Source organism: Lacerta agilis, chromosome 6, assembly GCF_009819535.1.
Source record: "Lacerta agilis isolate rLacAgi1 chromosome 6, rLacAgi1.pri, whole genome shotgun sequence".
Classification (NCBI taxonomy): Eukaryota; Metazoa; Chordata; class Lepidosauria; order Squamata; family Lacertidae; genus Lacerta; species Lacerta agilis.
This window is the reverse complement of record NC_046317.1, coordinates 21,013,650-21,030,251: the sequence shown is the minus strand read 5'-3', so window position 1 is coordinate 21,030,251 and position 16,602 is coordinate 21,013,650. Positions and strand designations below refer to the sequence as shown.

Below are 16,602 nucleotides of genomic sequence, written 5' to 3'. Positions count from 1 at the left end.
AAGTGCAGCAAAGTATTGCTTGCTCCTGTCAGGAAGGCGTCTCTGAAAATTAGCTGAAACTTACCACCTTCTCCTTTTATGACAATCTTTTCCTCCCGTCGCACTCCCCCAGCAACCATCTCCCTTTCTTAACAATGCTTTGTTTAATACATTTTATACATTTAAATAATTTTTTTTAAAAAAATAAGTCAATGTAAATGTCTTTTAAACTGACACTATCTAAAGTCATTGAGGTTCCCACACACAAGTTCTTGCACTCTGACATTTGGAAGTCATCAAATGAGACAGCATAATGTCAGTTTGATATTTGTCACACTATGCAAATATCCGCTTCATGTCAAAGATCTAAATCCCATCTAAACGTAATACATTCTCTTGTAGTCACAGGCTTCTGAAAATGCTAAATATTTAAATTCAAGATGAATGTCTATTCTTGGCCTTCTATTGCATTATTACTGTGTAGGAACTCAGTAACTCTTTTCTATTTTATTTTTTAAATCCAATAGTGTGGCTCACAAAAACCTACTATTATTAGCTGTTCTTATTATTAGCATACCAGCTAATTAGTGTGGCCTACCAATTCCTGGTATGCGAACACTTATAACTTAGCCCTTTGCAGACTTAACTCACATATAAAAGATATGTATGGATAAATGGCACTGCCATCAGAATATGGCTTCTTATAGCCATACTGTTGGGATGTACTGATGCTTAATTGAAAGGGTGCAGTAAACACGCATGTCCCACAGCTAGGGAGGAGAGGATTCTGCACATCCACAGTTGCACTATGCAAGCATAGGTTTCTATTATTGGGCAAATATTCTTTTCCGCTTTCTTCTACACAAATTTTATCACTTTAATACTCACCAAGCAAGGCTGGCAGGGTCTCAGGAGCCAAACAGAAACAACTTTGGTCCCCAATAGTCAGAATGACTGATTAAAGACGTATTAGTGAATAATACAAGGTTCAGAAATTAATCTTACAGCGATAGGAGCGGTGAAGGAAAAGGTCTTCCTATTGAAGTATGCAACTTGTGTTTTTACATCTCATTTATAATAATTGTAACCATTTCATTCACTCCTGATTTTTTTCTACTTTATTACAAAGCTCATTGTGTTGAACCTATATTATTATGTTGTACAGTAATTGTTCTTTGTGTATACTGTCTGCTTTGGTTGTTCAGTCAGTGTGTGTGTGTGTGTGTGTGTGTGTGTGTGTGTGTGATGGAGAAAAATCCATCCTTTTCAAAGTATTTAACTGGTACCCAACTCAGCTGTAGATGCCATACTTCTGAGAGGATTGAACAAAGTCACTTAATGCACTGTGCACTCATTGCATATAAAAATGTGCCATTAAGTTAATCTGCAGACTCAGAGAATAACACTTTCTGCCAAACATGTCTGTGTTTTAGAACAGAGCTTCCTAAACTGGTCTGCGAACCGAGCTTCATTCAGGTGGTCTGTGGTGTGTGTATGGATTTGTGGTTGAAGACGGGCGACGGTCAATCCATCACATTAAATGTTCTTAATTTTTGATTGCATTTTAATTGCTTCTTTTATTTCTTAAATTGTATTCTGTTGTATTTCAATTTGAATTCTATGGATTATTTGAATTCTTACCATAAAATACAAAGCATAAAATAAGCAATAACAGCACAATTAAAAAGCAGAGAGTGCATCTAGCACCAGTGCATTACATTTGCTACAGAAGGCAGTGGGGGGAAAATAGGTAGTCTGGTAAGACCCTCAAGTTGTCTTGCAGTTGGGTGGAATTGGGGAACCACTGTTTTATAGTACTGTTTGTAAGTGGGTCATAGGAAGCAATTTTAGCAGAAGGGTACTTAATACATTCATTTTTTACCACCATGCAATATAAAATGTTAATGTGGGTCCGCAGGGGCAATGTCAGGAACCATATGGTAAACATATAATGTGTTTGTGACTTTAGCTGCAAGGATAACACACTTGTTACTTAATCCTTCCCACCTGGGGAATGTATCACTCACTTTCCACACGCAGAAACTTTCACACCTCCAGAATTTCAGTTCCTTTCGAACATTTTCTTTTGAGTGACTTTTTTTCTTTTTAAATGACCTTTACCTAACTGCTCAAACAACCCAAACTGCTTGTGAAATCAAAAGGATCAGAGGGGTAGGTCTATTTGCAACAAGAACAGATGGGCAGTAGTGCTGAGATGCTAGTAAGAAGAGCTCAATATTGTATGCCCAGAAGTCATGACCTACATGGTGTTTTTGAAATATGTTTTCCCTAACCTGCATGATGTAAAATAAACGAGATAGGCATTTTTAAACCACAAAATTCTGCATTTCACAGAAACTTGAAACCGTTTTGTCTGAGGAATTTAAAAACTATGCAAAAGTATGTTAGATAAACCATTAAAGAAAAAGTTTTGTTTGAATGCTTGCTATTATACAGTCAGGCAGCATATTTCTTTGGAAAGTAAACTGTTCTTTATAAAGGTCAGAGCAGATTTAAATGTTGTAAATAGAGTTTTAATCTTTTTTCTTATTATTCCTCAACTTTGCAAGTATCTGATGGCCTACCATGACATTTGTGGTGTTAATGCAGTCACAATAGCATCATCCTGTGCAATTAATTCATACCTACAATTTGAGAAAGGTCAGATTAAGTTGAGACCATCTGCATCTTCATAAATTCTTAACTAAAGGTTTTATTTCATCACAAAACGAAACATAGCTGTCATTTTCAGAGGGGGGAAATCAACTCCCTTATTTTTGCAAGGTAGAGTTAATCATTTAGATCTGAGCAAATGGCTCACAGGTGCTAAGATATTCCTGAATGAACTTAAAAGTGTTAAAAAAAAAAACACAACCTAACTAGAGGCCCAAAACAAGAACACTGCATCTTTTGTTCCAATACAAGCAAGCAAAGTATGCTCCATGTGTCTCCTTTTAAGGGAACAGAAAAGGCACAGAAAATTATGAGTTAAATGATGAATTAAAAACAAAACAAAATGCAATTTAAGAAACTTATTTTCATTTGAAAGAATGTCTTTCCTGGTAATATTCATACCATGAAACAGCTTCTCCTCACAAAATGCAAAGGAGGCAAATCCGAAAGTTTGGCTTAATGCATTTCCTATGAACTCTGCCAAATGGGTACTCAGTAAATACATATTCTGTACAGAACAAGCATTCCTGGAAATTTTGATGTTACATTTCTGTGCTTAAATGGCCCATACTGATGAATTCAGATGCATGTATTTTCAGTTTCAAAGTGTCTGTGCATTTGGCCCAATATATGTCATACTGGAACCCATATATAGGTTTTTGTCCTCGAAGATAGCCACGCCTACCATACAGATGACCTTGAGGGTGGTTTGGTTTTGTACCCTGGCTATCCTGGAGGGGACTTTTCAGGCTGCACAAAATCTCCCCAACCCAGCAAGAGCAATCTGCAATTAAAGCAGGCTTCTCCACACACACACATCAAAAAAACTAAGATCATGGCCACTGGTCCCATCACCTCCTGGCAAATAGAAGGGGAAGAAATGGAGGCAGTGAGAGATTTCACTTTCTTGGGTTCCATGATCACTGCAGATGGTGACAGCAGTCACGAAATTAAAAGACGCCTGCTTCTTGGGAGAAAAGCAATGACAAACCTAGACAGCATCTTTAAAAGCAAAGACATCACCTTGCCGACAAAGGTCCGTATAGTTAAAGCTATGGTTTTCCCAGTAGTAATGTACGGAAGTGAGAGCTGGACCATAAAGAAGGCTGATCGCCGAAGAATTGATGCTTTTGAATTATGGTGCTGGAGGAGACTCTTTGATGAGAGTCCCATGGACTGCAAGAAGATCAAACCTATCCATTCTCAAAGAAATCAGCCCTGAGTGCTCACTAGAAGGACAGATCCTGAAGTTGAGGCTCCAGTACTTTGGCCACCTCATGAGAAGAGAAGACTCTCTAGAAAAGACCCTGATGTTGGGAAAGATGGAGGGCACAAGGAGAAGGGGACGACAGAGGATGAGATGGTTGGACAGTGTTCTCGAAGCGACTAGCATGAGTTTGGCCAAACTGCGAGAGGCAGTGAAGGATAGGCGTGCCTGGCGTGCTCTGGTCCATGGGGTCACGAAGAGTCGGACACGACTGAACGACTGAACAACATCTCCACACACAGATGATGTGGACACATACATGGATCATGCTTTGTTCCAGCCTTACTGACTTACTCAAAAAGCCCACAGGCAGGGAAACATTTAAGGAACTCCAATGCTTTGAATGCTTTGTGCATTGCTAAAAAGGTAAAGGTAAAGGGACCCCTGACCATTAGGTCCAGTCGTGGATGACTCTGGGGTTACGGCGCTCATCTCGTTTGACTGGCCAAGGGAGCCGTTGTACAGCTTCCGGGTCATGTGGCCAGCATGACTAAGCCGCTTCTGGCAAAACCAGAGCAGCGCACGGAAACGCCGTTTACCTTTCCGCCGGAGCGGTGCCTATTTATCTACTTGCACTTTGACATGCTTTCGAACTGCTAGGTTGGCAGGAGCAGGGACCAAACAACGGGAGCTCACCCCGTCGCGGGGATTCGAACCGCCAACCTTCTGATCAGCAAGCCCTAGGCTCAGTGGTTTAACCCACAGCGCCACTCGCGTCATTGCTGTTATCACCAAATCACTGAAGTGTTTACCCCAAGAAAATAAAATCAGACAAGCAATAAAGTAAAAAATAGTTTATTAAAACCAAAGACACACCTATGAAGTAGTTGACATGTAGCTGAATTCATCTATATACAATGAAGATAAATGTACACACACCAGAACAATGGATAATTGGATAGCAAGTGCATCTTGTAGACATGCCAATATTCCTTGAACAACATCAATTAGATGCAACATTCAGCATGTCAAGAGGTAGAATTATTGCATCTACATATCTATATAGATACCCCTTGCTGTTTTATACCTACCCTGTATGCATTATCAAACACAATTCGAATATGATTTAATTTAGCAAATCAATTGTGAATAATGTTGAGTATATAGATCCTTAACAAAAACATTATTTGATATCCTAATAATCAATATTTGTGTGTGTGTGTGTTTTGTGGTTTTATATCTTGATTTTATTCTGTGAATCACCCTGAGACCCCAATGTATAGGATGGTATATTAATAATAATAATAATAATAATAATAATAATAATAATAATAATAATATTCTATCAGTGGTTTTCTCCCTAGCAGCATATAATGGTAGGCTTGCTTCCCCCCCCCCAAAAAAACCCTTTTTGCAAATATTATTATTATATCTTTATTTTTTGTGCGAATAATTCCTTCTTTATTCAAAGGTTCTTGAAGAATATTCTTGCAAGGGATGTGTACAATAGCCTTGCAAACAATTACACAAGAGTGAATCACCCAACTCTGTCTTCACTCACCTTGCTTGTCCTTGTGCTCTGTCCTTTTAAAGCCAAAAGGAGTGGAAGTGAGAAGGACAAGCTGTGTGTGCAATCCTCATAACTTTTGTGTTTTCCCAGATACAACCAGCAGCACTGTATAGACTGGTTATCAACTCAACTGCACCTATGATTGGCCAAGTGACTTGTCTGCAGCCATCTGAACAGAGAAATGGTACACTCAGGTTTCAACTTGGGAGCAGTTGTTACATTTCCATCACAAGCTGAAAGTCTTATTTACGTGTAAGTTTGGATTTAGTGGTAAACACTGTCATCTCTGGAAAGCAATATTTTTGCCTACATTCGTCAAACTAAATGAAATGTTTTAAAGGCAGTTCCATGAACAATACATTACAATACTAACTTTGGCACTGATATGTTTTAAGGTACCTTTCTTCTTAAAGGGGCAAATACAGGACCACACTCTGACATAAGTGCATTATTTTTTTTGAGAAGAGCAACTTAATTAGCCAAGCACCACCTTAATTTCAACTTAATATAAAAAGCAGGATATGAAAGCTGTTGATTCAGATGACTTCTGATTGCTTTTAAACTGAGTCAGTTACACATATGGTTGTGCCTTAATCATCGTTACCTTGAGAATGTATACACTCAGTGTAAGATAAAATCTATGGACATTTTAGTATGTGAGTCACTCAAAAAGGATTTTGTGGATTTTAAAGGACTAATTGTCATTTTATTTTTTACAGCAGAAAGTATAATTTCAAAACAGTTATGCACTCATCTTTCAGGTTTAAAAGTATCGCTGTTAAAAGGTGTAATTGCTCATCCACTAAGATTGCAGCTACTCCCATTTCATAGTATTGATATACTGTACTACATTCACTAGTTGAGTGCCTTCCGTATTCCTTATTGAGCATGTTTCCATAGAGTTTTTCTGAAAGGTCAATACCGGTGGAAAACACACACACACTGTATTATTTAATTAGAGGCTTGTTTAAATAAATGTAATTTATCCTCCAATGGAAAGTAGAATGCTGTTGACTTAAGTCACCATAAACTTTTATTAAAGTCCAAAGTTAGGGCAGCACCACTCTGCCCAAATAGTGTAACTGTTCATACTGTGCAAATTTAGTTATGAAGTCCAGCGCCACCAAGCCACTTTCATCCTGTCCCATACTGCAGTTAGGGAATCAAAAGCCGGACGGACATCCAAAATGGTGAATTGATAGTTCTTATCTACTTCTCCTCCATCATAATAGTCAATTACGTATCGAACTTCTTTTCCACAGCGATCAACAATCCAATCGTGTCTATCAAAAGGTAGTTCATAGCTAGAAAGAAATAAAAGCCTTAGTGTTGTTGAATTTTAAAAAGTAGTCCAACTGTATATCAATCATTACATATGCCACGTGTACCAAACATTAAAGTTAAGGTACCTAACAAAGACCTCCCTCATTCAAGTCCCATTCTGTTAAACACAAAGATTCCAAATTTTAAGACTTTTTTGTTTTTAAAATAGAAAGCAAACTGCTCTATACAGCTTACCCCATCCAAGACCTTATTCTGGCTCTTGGCGAGTACTCCTTCGCTTTACCACCAAACCGAATAAGTGCTGGTCCACATGGACACTCCCTAAAGGCAATTTCAGAAACACATAATCAGCAATCAAGGCTAAACAATTGCAGTCAAAAGGACTAAGAAGTATTTGTTCGTGACTTAAATGTGTCCACCATAAAGCTATAGATACATTTCTAAACTTCAATTTCACAACAGCAAAATAAAATAATAATAATAATAATAATAATAATAATAATAATAAATTTTATTTATACCCCGCCCTTCCCCGCCAAACCGGGCTCAGGGCGGCTAACACCAATAAAATCACAACAAAAACATAAAACAATTCATTAAAATACAGATTAAAATACAATTTAAAATTAAATCTAAACTGCAGCCTTATAATGAAATTATAAAACGGTATTTATTCTGTGGAGATCACACCTTCCTGTGTCAAAAGCAGCAGATTCCCCCCCCCTTTTTTTACTTCACACACACACACACACACACACACACCTCCCTTTAAATGTAAACCACTTCAGAGAAGCAATTTTTGTCAGGGCTGTGGCAGGCTTTCCCATGGCTACTATTCATGTAACAAAAAAATTGTCATGTTAATTGAACTCACAAAACTACCTTATCTAGTGTGACCTTTAGATGCTAATTGCAGAACCCCAAAGCATCTTTCAACAGTCTCTGTGAGTTATCTGACCTCTATGGTTCAGAAAGTTAAAGAGGAACAAATTAGTTCTGAAAGCAAATAAGGCCTAATCATGTTAGTGAAAGACCTGCACCAACTTCTCATTTCCATATTTATTTCCTTTCAACATGAAAATGCACAAAACCTAGAATTACTATGAGAAAACAAAAACTCACCTGTATATCTTTTATTACAAGATACTGTATCAAACTGTGAATATACCGGTAAACTGTAGCTGTACTTGCCTTGCATGAAGTGCTTCCCATTTTAAAATTTCCTTCCACGCCTGTTCATTATTCTGATTATGAATCTTGATTATATTATTCATATCTTCAGGTTTTATGTCATCATCTTTCCATCTCCATCTACAGAAAGCAATATTGAAAAAGGAGGTATCAGAGGGGAACTGTGGATTTCCAAGTCTTCATTTTATTGTGGGAGGGGGAACTACTTGACTGACATCAAGTTCCCCATCTCTCTGCCCTTCCTCCACTGAACAAAGAAATAACTAAGTAGAGATGTTATTTACCAAGCTGGCACAAAACTCAAATATGCCAGCAGCGCTAAGTTTCAGCAATATACTACTTGCCTGTTTCTTGCTGTGATGGTAAATCTTGGTAGGCTTCTTCATTTTTCAGCTAAACTGGGTGTTTGCATAACAGATTTTGGGCCTTTTTTTCAAAGCACAGTCAAAAAGGGTAAGTTTAAAGGGCTGGTCCCATCAACTCCTTCTGTTTGCAGACTCTGATCGAGGGGAAGCTCCTGCTCTGCTAAATGGACATCATCCCCACAGGCAGAAGATGGAGGTGGTAATTTTCTGTGATTTCCCCTACAGCCCCAACTCACTCTGCTCCCAAGGGTACCCAAAACCCTCCAGAGCAGATTTTCAGGGGGCTGAAAGATGCATGCTATACCACCTACACATTTTAGCCTTTAACCACAGTTTCCTAACTTCTAAAAAGCTTGAAGACATTTTTGCTCAATCACACAACTGCCAGTAGTTAAGAAAGTCTGCATTACAGTCATGTCTAGAATCAAATGCTCATACACTATGGTTAAAAAAAGGAAAGTTGAGAGCTTAAGCATAGCTTCCAGGCAGACTGATTGACAGCATAATCCTTATGTATATTTAGTCAGACTTATGTCCCTGTGTTCAACAGGGTTACTCACAGATAAGTGTACACAGGACTTTGTAAACTTAACTAGGCCCTGTTCACACCCGCATGTTAATATTTAATGATAGGAACATCAAGTGGTTACTCAAACAAATAAATGAGTCAGCACAGACACAGCCTCAAATATATTTCAAGTTCATTAAAAGTTTAGATTTTGGAAATTGGGGTGGGGGAAGGTGAATAAAATGAAGAGAGCAATGGATGAACACCTGGATGTTTATAAATCCACCTTAAATCCCAGGTGTGTTGAGACAGGTTACAGTTAATCTGAGAGGATGAGAAGCACGAGCAGGGTGATTTCAATGCACTTTTTGTTGTACCTGCATCAGCAGGCTACTCAGCAAACTGATGCTGTACTTAATTTATAATTCACTTACCCTTTTCTAAGCATTGCATTCCAAAACATCTGCTCTGAGGGATAAACCCATTTTTGTTCAGAAGACGCTCTAGGAATAGTAGACTCTTCTCTCACTGTAGACAATGGAAATGGTTGATCGGGGGCTGGTAGCTGATTAGGTGCTGGCATCTAAATAAGGAGCAGGAAATAAGGACAGTGGATATTCTGCAGTAAAGAACCTTATCTTCAGTGATAACCTCTCTCACTCCAGGTATGCTTCTCACCTACTCTACTTAAGACATCCTTTAAAAAGAGCAAGTTTCATTTAGTCAAACATTTCAAAGAAGAGCATTTTGTCCAGAGTACTCTGAATGACTCAACACATTGGTCACTTGCCGTTCAACTCAGTATTTACTTAATATTTGAAAGCAAGAATTCTGCACTGTTAAAAAACAGACTTTATGGGAAAGGTTCAGAACCAGCCCTGACAGCAGAAGCCCTGTGCAAGGACTTCCAACAGGTTTCCTTCCTCTTCCCAACCTGCTGTCCAAAAAGGACTGAAGGAGAAGGGGCAGGTATTGTTCTGTCTGGAACAGTTGCGCAAACAGAGCAATTGGAAGAGAGGATTGTTGAATTCCACCCTATATATTTATTCATAAATAAATAATTTTATTCATGCTTTATACGTCTGAGGTTGGCTTTTCACACTACCTTCTTTTTTGAGCCTTAGGATGCAGAGATTCATAGGCTCTGAAACCAGGAGGATGGATGCCCTTTACTAATTAAAAAAAATTCTTTTAAACATTTCTATACCACCCTGCATTCAATTTGTATGTTTCAAGCTAAAAAGGAACTAAGTTAATGCACATGAGTAAGTAAACTGAGCAGATGATTAGCATTCTAAAAACAACTCATCAAACCTCCAAGGATATTGACAGAGATGTCCCTGGTTGGAAAGGAAAGGGTGTCCAAAGAGAATGATAACAGAAGAGATACTAGTTTTAATAAATATTGCTGGAAGAAGAACAAAGGGAGGCAGGATCTGAAAGGCTAAAGCTTTCACTTTCTACAGGTGCTAGTCAAGATTACTATATTTACAGTCAGAATGGCCTTAAAATAATACAGAGACAATACTATGCCTGTCACAGATGTTCTAACTTGCTTGCAAAAATGATAAACTGAACAGAAGCAACGATATCAGCCTGACAATTTCATAAACAGCAGATATAGAGAAAATTATATTTTGATGGCTACTGTCTATTGTTGAGAGCAGCCTAATGCAATACTGCAATATTAAAAAGCAATATTCAGGGTGACTGCCTTTTCAATCTGAAGACAGGGTGATACTCTGCACTACAGGATAAACAGCTCAAAGTAATCTCAGTTCAGTTACGTTAACAGATGTCTGCAACATGAAATACCAAGTCTTTAGGCATTGCTCTTAAAAGTTGCAGCAGATACATATTAGAATTCTTGTTGGCCTCGTAATAATATTAAAATATCACTTTTATATTTGATAGCAGCACACTGGGGGGGGGGGAACTTTGAGGCTACCATATTGCTAGGATCAATCTTCTCATGTGTTTGAGATTTCACAGGGCACTCCACATATTTGTATGCTCTTTCTTGATGTGCAGGAACAGGGTAGCTCTGGTTCTCACTAAGACTGCCAGCCGACTGCATATGCATTGGACAACCTGAAACAAAACATGCCATAATTTTGTGCAGCAGAATATTAATTTAATGGCAAATGATCTACCTAGTTCACTGTGCCCTTAATTTGATCATGCTTCTATTTATACAGTTTGATGTAGTGTGACTGGAAATGTATTTTGTAAGTCAATATTTATATTGCAACACAATATACCCTGAGGCACGGGGACAGGTGAATGAAGCAAGCATGTCTCTCTGCACAGCTTTGCCTGGCTATGCCAGGCTTCACTGGCAGGAAGGCTGTTCTGCTAGAGGTCCCGACCTACTGAAAGCATGAATGGGTGGAAGTTGCCACTGGCAGCAGCCAATGTAAAGTCCTAGTGTAACAGGGTGTTCCAGAGCTAGGGAACCCATGGATCAAAATAGATCCTAAGCCAGTTCAACAAGCCGTAAGACCCAGTCCTCGTTTCTGCACATCCCCTGCCACTGATATAGCAAAACAACCTCCTTTTCTCATTAGATTACTAGCTAGGGTTCCATTTAGAATTCATATAACTTCTGTTTTACAACAGCTGCACTAGTTGCCAGGCAACATGTTTAATGTCCTAATGATGGGGCCCAAAATAACTGAAAGATCATCTCCATCACTATTATTGGGTGTTAGGAGGGGGCTCTCTTGGTAACTGCCTCACCCTCAGAATTGTGAGGAATGGCAGCCCAAGAGAGAGCTTTCTCCCCTAAATTGTGGAACTCCCTCCCCACAAAGTGTGTCTAGCATCTTCATTATACAGCTTTCAAGGCATGCTGAAGAGGCATCTCTTTACTTTGGATGTTAGGACTTTTGTTTTATGAGACCAGCCTCTTTTGTTGAATTTACATAGTTCTCTTCATCTGGAACAGTATTACATGTTTTATAATTGCATATTGTAATGCTGTAAACTTATGATGAAGAGGTGGGTAGGCAACCTTATAAATAAATAGTTGGTTATCATAATGAGAAGATTGAATAAGAATTCTAATGTTGACTAATAAGAGTGTCTAACCTGAATTCAGAAGCTTCTTAATGAAAAAAAAATCCCTACAGGGAAAAAAAACTCTCTTGCTTTAACATCCACATATTTAGAGCTTAAAGAATCAGCCATATTAGCTCTGGTCCACAATTACTGGCTAGCCTTGGAAGTCAAGCCAAACAGTTGTGATTGCCAGGACCTCGTTTCCCTCTGTCACAGACCTCACACAAGGGAAGAGATACCCTACTGCTTCCCTTTCCAGCTCCAAGCTTGTTTGGTTTGGTCTTACACTTACTTCTAGCATGGTCCAGAGACCTCGACTCCAAAGACACTACCCTTGTCCACCCCACCTTTTCTTACTCAGGCTGAAAAGACTGGCAGAGCCTTGCTGATTTGGCCTGGTGTAGCTGAGGCTAAACTCTGCTAACCTTTGTGTAGGAGAGGGGGAGAAGGGGAGAACTACATAGAAACTTTGCAATCTTCACCCACCTCTGTAGCAACAAGGCTACTGGGAGTTCTCATATTTACCAGGCCAAAAAATGTGGAAACCTATTCTTATTGTTAAATAAGCCTCTTTGAAGCGATTTTAGAATCATTTTTCACATGCTTAGCTTGTTTAGTTGAGTGAGCAATTACCTTCCATGTTCTTCTGGTGCATTGGACATTGTGAAGGCACAGCCTGAGGCTGTTCTGATACATTTGCTTGGAGTGCAATTGATGGAGAAGATGCAGATGAACCCATGACAACCTCGTTCTTAAAACCAGATCTGACAGGGCATCTGAAATGCAAAGTCAAGCATATTAATACAATGTATTGTTTACTTTAAAAAATGAAGAAAGAATGAAGAAAGGTGACTTGCTAAGAATAATAATTTCAGAGACTGAAAGTGAGTAGTTATGGTCAGGTATAAAGCATGGCCATGACGGTTATTAAATACTGGAGGGAAGACTCGGGACAGTGGGCCCAAGTGAGAAAAGGCTTGGAATAGGACAGACAGAGACCCTGAGTGATTTCCAGGCAGCAGCTCTGAGCAAGGGAAGGTGTATTGGGCAGCAGCCTTGGCGGTACAGAGTCTCTCTCTCTCCTCATCACCGCATGCCCCCCTATTAAAGTGGGGTGCTCCACATTTTACGTGATTTCAGTTATGCACATGGGGGGGCTGGAACATAACCCCTGCGTAAATGGGGGGATGCTTGTAAATATAAACCAGGAACTATCAACTGCACTTCCACCTACTTTCCACATGCATCTTTGAAATTTACAGGGTGGGTGGGGAATGTCTGGGGTACTTCAAGTCTTACTAATATTCCTACTCGGAGGGGGACTTCACCAAAGGATTAAATGGCAACACTCTCAGAGCATTTCATGCAGTGACTGCATAGACTGGATTTTCCACATCAGAAAGGAATTTGGTAACATGCACACCTGTCCATGTCCAAGTGCTTTCAGGTAGTCACAGCCACCATTCACCTGGATGGTGAATATTTTCTGTGCGTCAAACGTACAGAAAAGAGGAAGCTACTTGAAGTACATGAGCAACTATAGTTCTTGAAGCAGTGGAGACTGGTCGATTAGGGCAAAAGGGGCACTGTTCCACCAGCCTCAGCCTGTCCCCACCTGCCTGCCTTCTTACAACCAGTCTTATGGGTGACAGTGGCTGTCAGCTTCCTCCACCTTGTTGCCCTTGAACTTATCAAGGAGGACGGGAACAAAACTAGAACTGGTTGGTTCTGCCTGTCATTGGCTCTAGCTCCACTTAACATTATTCACCCGGCCTTTCAAGCTTCCTTCTCCTGTGGGCTCTAGCCACCACACTGACTTGAAGGCCTCAAAAAGGAGGGGAGAAACAGGACAACTCTTAGGGGATTTCTTTTTCTTGCTCTACATAGAGAACGGGAGCTCAAAAAGTAACAGGGTTCTTCATCCAGTCCAGCGTTGGCAGTTTAAAAGGTCAAAACCAGAATACAACTGCTGCACATCTGGGATATCTGAGTCAGTAAAGCATGAGACTCTGAATCTCAGGGCCATGAGTTTGAGCCCCACGTTGGGCAAAAGATCCCTGCATTGCAGGGGATTGGACTAGATGACCCACGTGGTCCCTTCCGACTCTACAATTGTGATTCTGTAACTTTTTTCTATCCTGCTGCTTCCAAGATGAGGCAGCCCGACAGCATTTGGAGATGCCATGTGAAGGCAGGCAAAGGATCAATGACTTAGCTAACTTTAATATTTTAGTAGGAAAGGAGGTGGGAGGGGGGAGCGCAGAATGAGAACATGGATTTCCGGCTTTTAGGAGGATCTGCCCAGGGTCACCTTGCAGGGGTAGTTGACGGTTATAAGACATACACCAATTCAATGCAGAAGGGGAAGCTGTGTGCGCGGGGGGGGGGGCAGCACACACGACTCCGCACCAGCCACATCCGAGCCTTCACACGACAACACGGGCAGATCAGGGCGGCCTGAGAAGGCCGAGGCCATGAGCTGAGCTGAGCTGGGCAGCTGGACTTGTGGAGGGCGAAAGGGGGGTGTCTCCTTGGTCACCATAATAACCAACTCATGCGTTCAGTGGGGAAAGCCTGAAGGGCACTTCTCTTTCAAGGGGAAGGCTTCGCCGCCCACAACGCGCAGCCGAACCCGGAGGCCTGTCACGCGTGACACGCCACTACACACCCACCCGAATTTCACCGGTGGCGGGGCAAGGACAACCGCCACTTACCTGTGTTTCCTCGACCTCCTCGGAGGCCCAGTCACGAGATCCGGTCGCTTCTCGCGAGAGCCGACGCTACGAGATCAGGGCGGAGCTAAAAGGACCAACGGGACTGAACCGGTAAGAAGTGGGTAGGGAGAATGGTTTGTGCGCGCGTGCGGGAGGTGGGAGGGAGGGAGGGGGCGGGGCCTTGGACGCAGCGCTCTGGGGATTCAAAAAGGCGGGGGCGCGAGACAAAAAAAAGCGAGAGACGTTAGGTTCGTTTCCACGGTAACCCCAGAGGCCGCTTCTCTCCCGTCGCGAGCTCCGGGCGTGAGGAGAACAGTTTCTCTCTTCCCGCCTTTCCTCTCCCCGAACCTTCAGGCTTCGTTTTGAAAGGGGGGGGGGAGAGAATGTAAATAATAGCACAGAGCATACTAAGAGTGCCTGCCTTTCCTTCTCCATGGAGTAACTATAAACCTCACAGCTTAGCCAATGGCGCTTAGCTTCCCATGTCAAAGAAGGTTCAAGGCGAGTAAGCTCGATCATTGTCCCTTTTCACGTTACGAAATTAAGGCTTGGTGGTGACCCAATGGGGCAAAAGGTGCTTTATCGTGTCAGTCATTTAATCCATAGGGTCCTCTTCATTTTCTAGTTGATGCTGACTGTGGATGGATAACCACGCCGTCCCCTATACAGTACTGGATCACACGCGCACATATCTTGGATTTATTGGATCCAATAAATGCGACCCTCCCTCCCTTCTTCAGATTTCCCCAGACGTGGCTGAAACTTAAACATCACCGCCCCCAAACAGCAGCTCGTCCCTGGTGGGACAAATTGCGCCTTAGCTCTGCTGAATCCTAAGAAATGCAAAACCGAAAAGAGTGGCTATTTTATTTGTTCCAGCGTGGCACCTGTTGGTGTTGAAGCGGCCAAGGTTTTGAAAACTTTCGACCACAGCGTTCCCCGTGATGGCTAAGGACAGAACAGAGAGTAGGTGACGTCACCCTTCTCCCTCCATAACCTCCCTTCCTTTTGCTCTCTTTTCTGCTGCCGCCCCCTTTCTCCCTCCCTGCCTAGCGGAAGGCAGGAGGAACAGATCCCTCTTGCAACAACAGGTCGTTTGCAGGTGCCCGCAGGTTGCCCACCTGTGAAGTTTTTCCACCAGTAATGGAAAGGCTGTGAAATTCTAAAGCAGGCTTCCTCAACCTCGGCCCTCCAGATATTTTGAGACTACAATTCCCGTCATCCCTGACCACTGGTCCTGCTAGCTAGGGATCATGGGAGTTGTAGGCCAAAAACATCTGGAGGGCCAAGGTTGAGGAAGCCTGTTCTAGACTTTTTTTTTAAAGCATAACAACAGACAAAAATACTTATTGATGTAAAATATTATTTCACTAGCAGTTCAGCACCAGTGCTGTGGACAGATCAGTTAAAACAGGCACAACCAACAGGTAGATCGTGATCTACCGGTAGATCACTAGACGTCTGTGGTAGATCACTGGCTTCCCCCAAATAAGCTCAACATTTTTGCCCTGCACCCCCAAAAATGTGGCTTTCCTCCTCCCTAAAAGAAGCTCAAAAACTTTGACCTGAACCCCCCCCAAAACAGGGCTCTCCTTCCTAAAAAAATGTTCAACAACCTTGACTTGAACCCCCCAAAAGGGGGTAGATCACTGCCAGTTTTAAACTCTGTGAGTAGATCACAGTCTCTTGGGAGTTGGCTACCCCTGAATTAAAACGATGATCTGTTCTGGAAGAACCACCTTTCTGGTAGGTAAAGAAAAAAAATCACCTCAGTCCTTTTAATTGGAACTTAGCTTTACAAGTGACACTGAATGAATTGGGGAACAGATAGGGCACCCAACACATTATTTTTCCAACTGTTAAAATAAAAAAATGAAACACTGACAACCCTGATAAATTCAGCTACTTAATTCAGAGTATTACTAGCATTTTATTATTGTGTGTGTGTCCTTTATTCATTGTAAAATAGTGCTCTGTTAGTTTGCAGCAGCAACAAGTTTAATGCTATGGCAGGTAATAAAACAGCCATTAGCTTGTGTAGACTGCAGTGA

General features: G+C 41.2%; 1 protein-coding gene across 1 annotated transcript; it reads right to left on the bottom strand.

Moving 5' to 3' along the window:
• Positions 1 to 6,429: 6,429 nt before the first annotated feature.
• On the bottom strand, positions 6,430 to 14,611 carry LOC117048138 (cytochrome c-type heme lyase). Its single transcript, XM_033151572.1, has 7 exons — positions 14,552 to 14,611; positions 12,471 to 12,613; positions 10,726 to 10,868; positions 9,212 to 9,360; positions 7,905 to 8,024; positions 6,948 to 7,034; positions 6,430 to 6,733 (listed from the first exon to the last, which is right to left on the bottom strand). The coding sequence occupies exons 2-7, from the start codon at positions 12,574 to 12,576 to the stop codon at positions 6,535 to 6,537; spliced, it is 804 nt and encodes a 267-aa protein (XP_033007463.1). The 5' UTR covers positions 12,577 to 12,613; positions 14,552 to 14,611; the 3' UTR covers positions 6,430 to 6,534.
• Between the last annotated feature and the right edge of the window lie 1,991 nt (positions 14,612 to 16,602).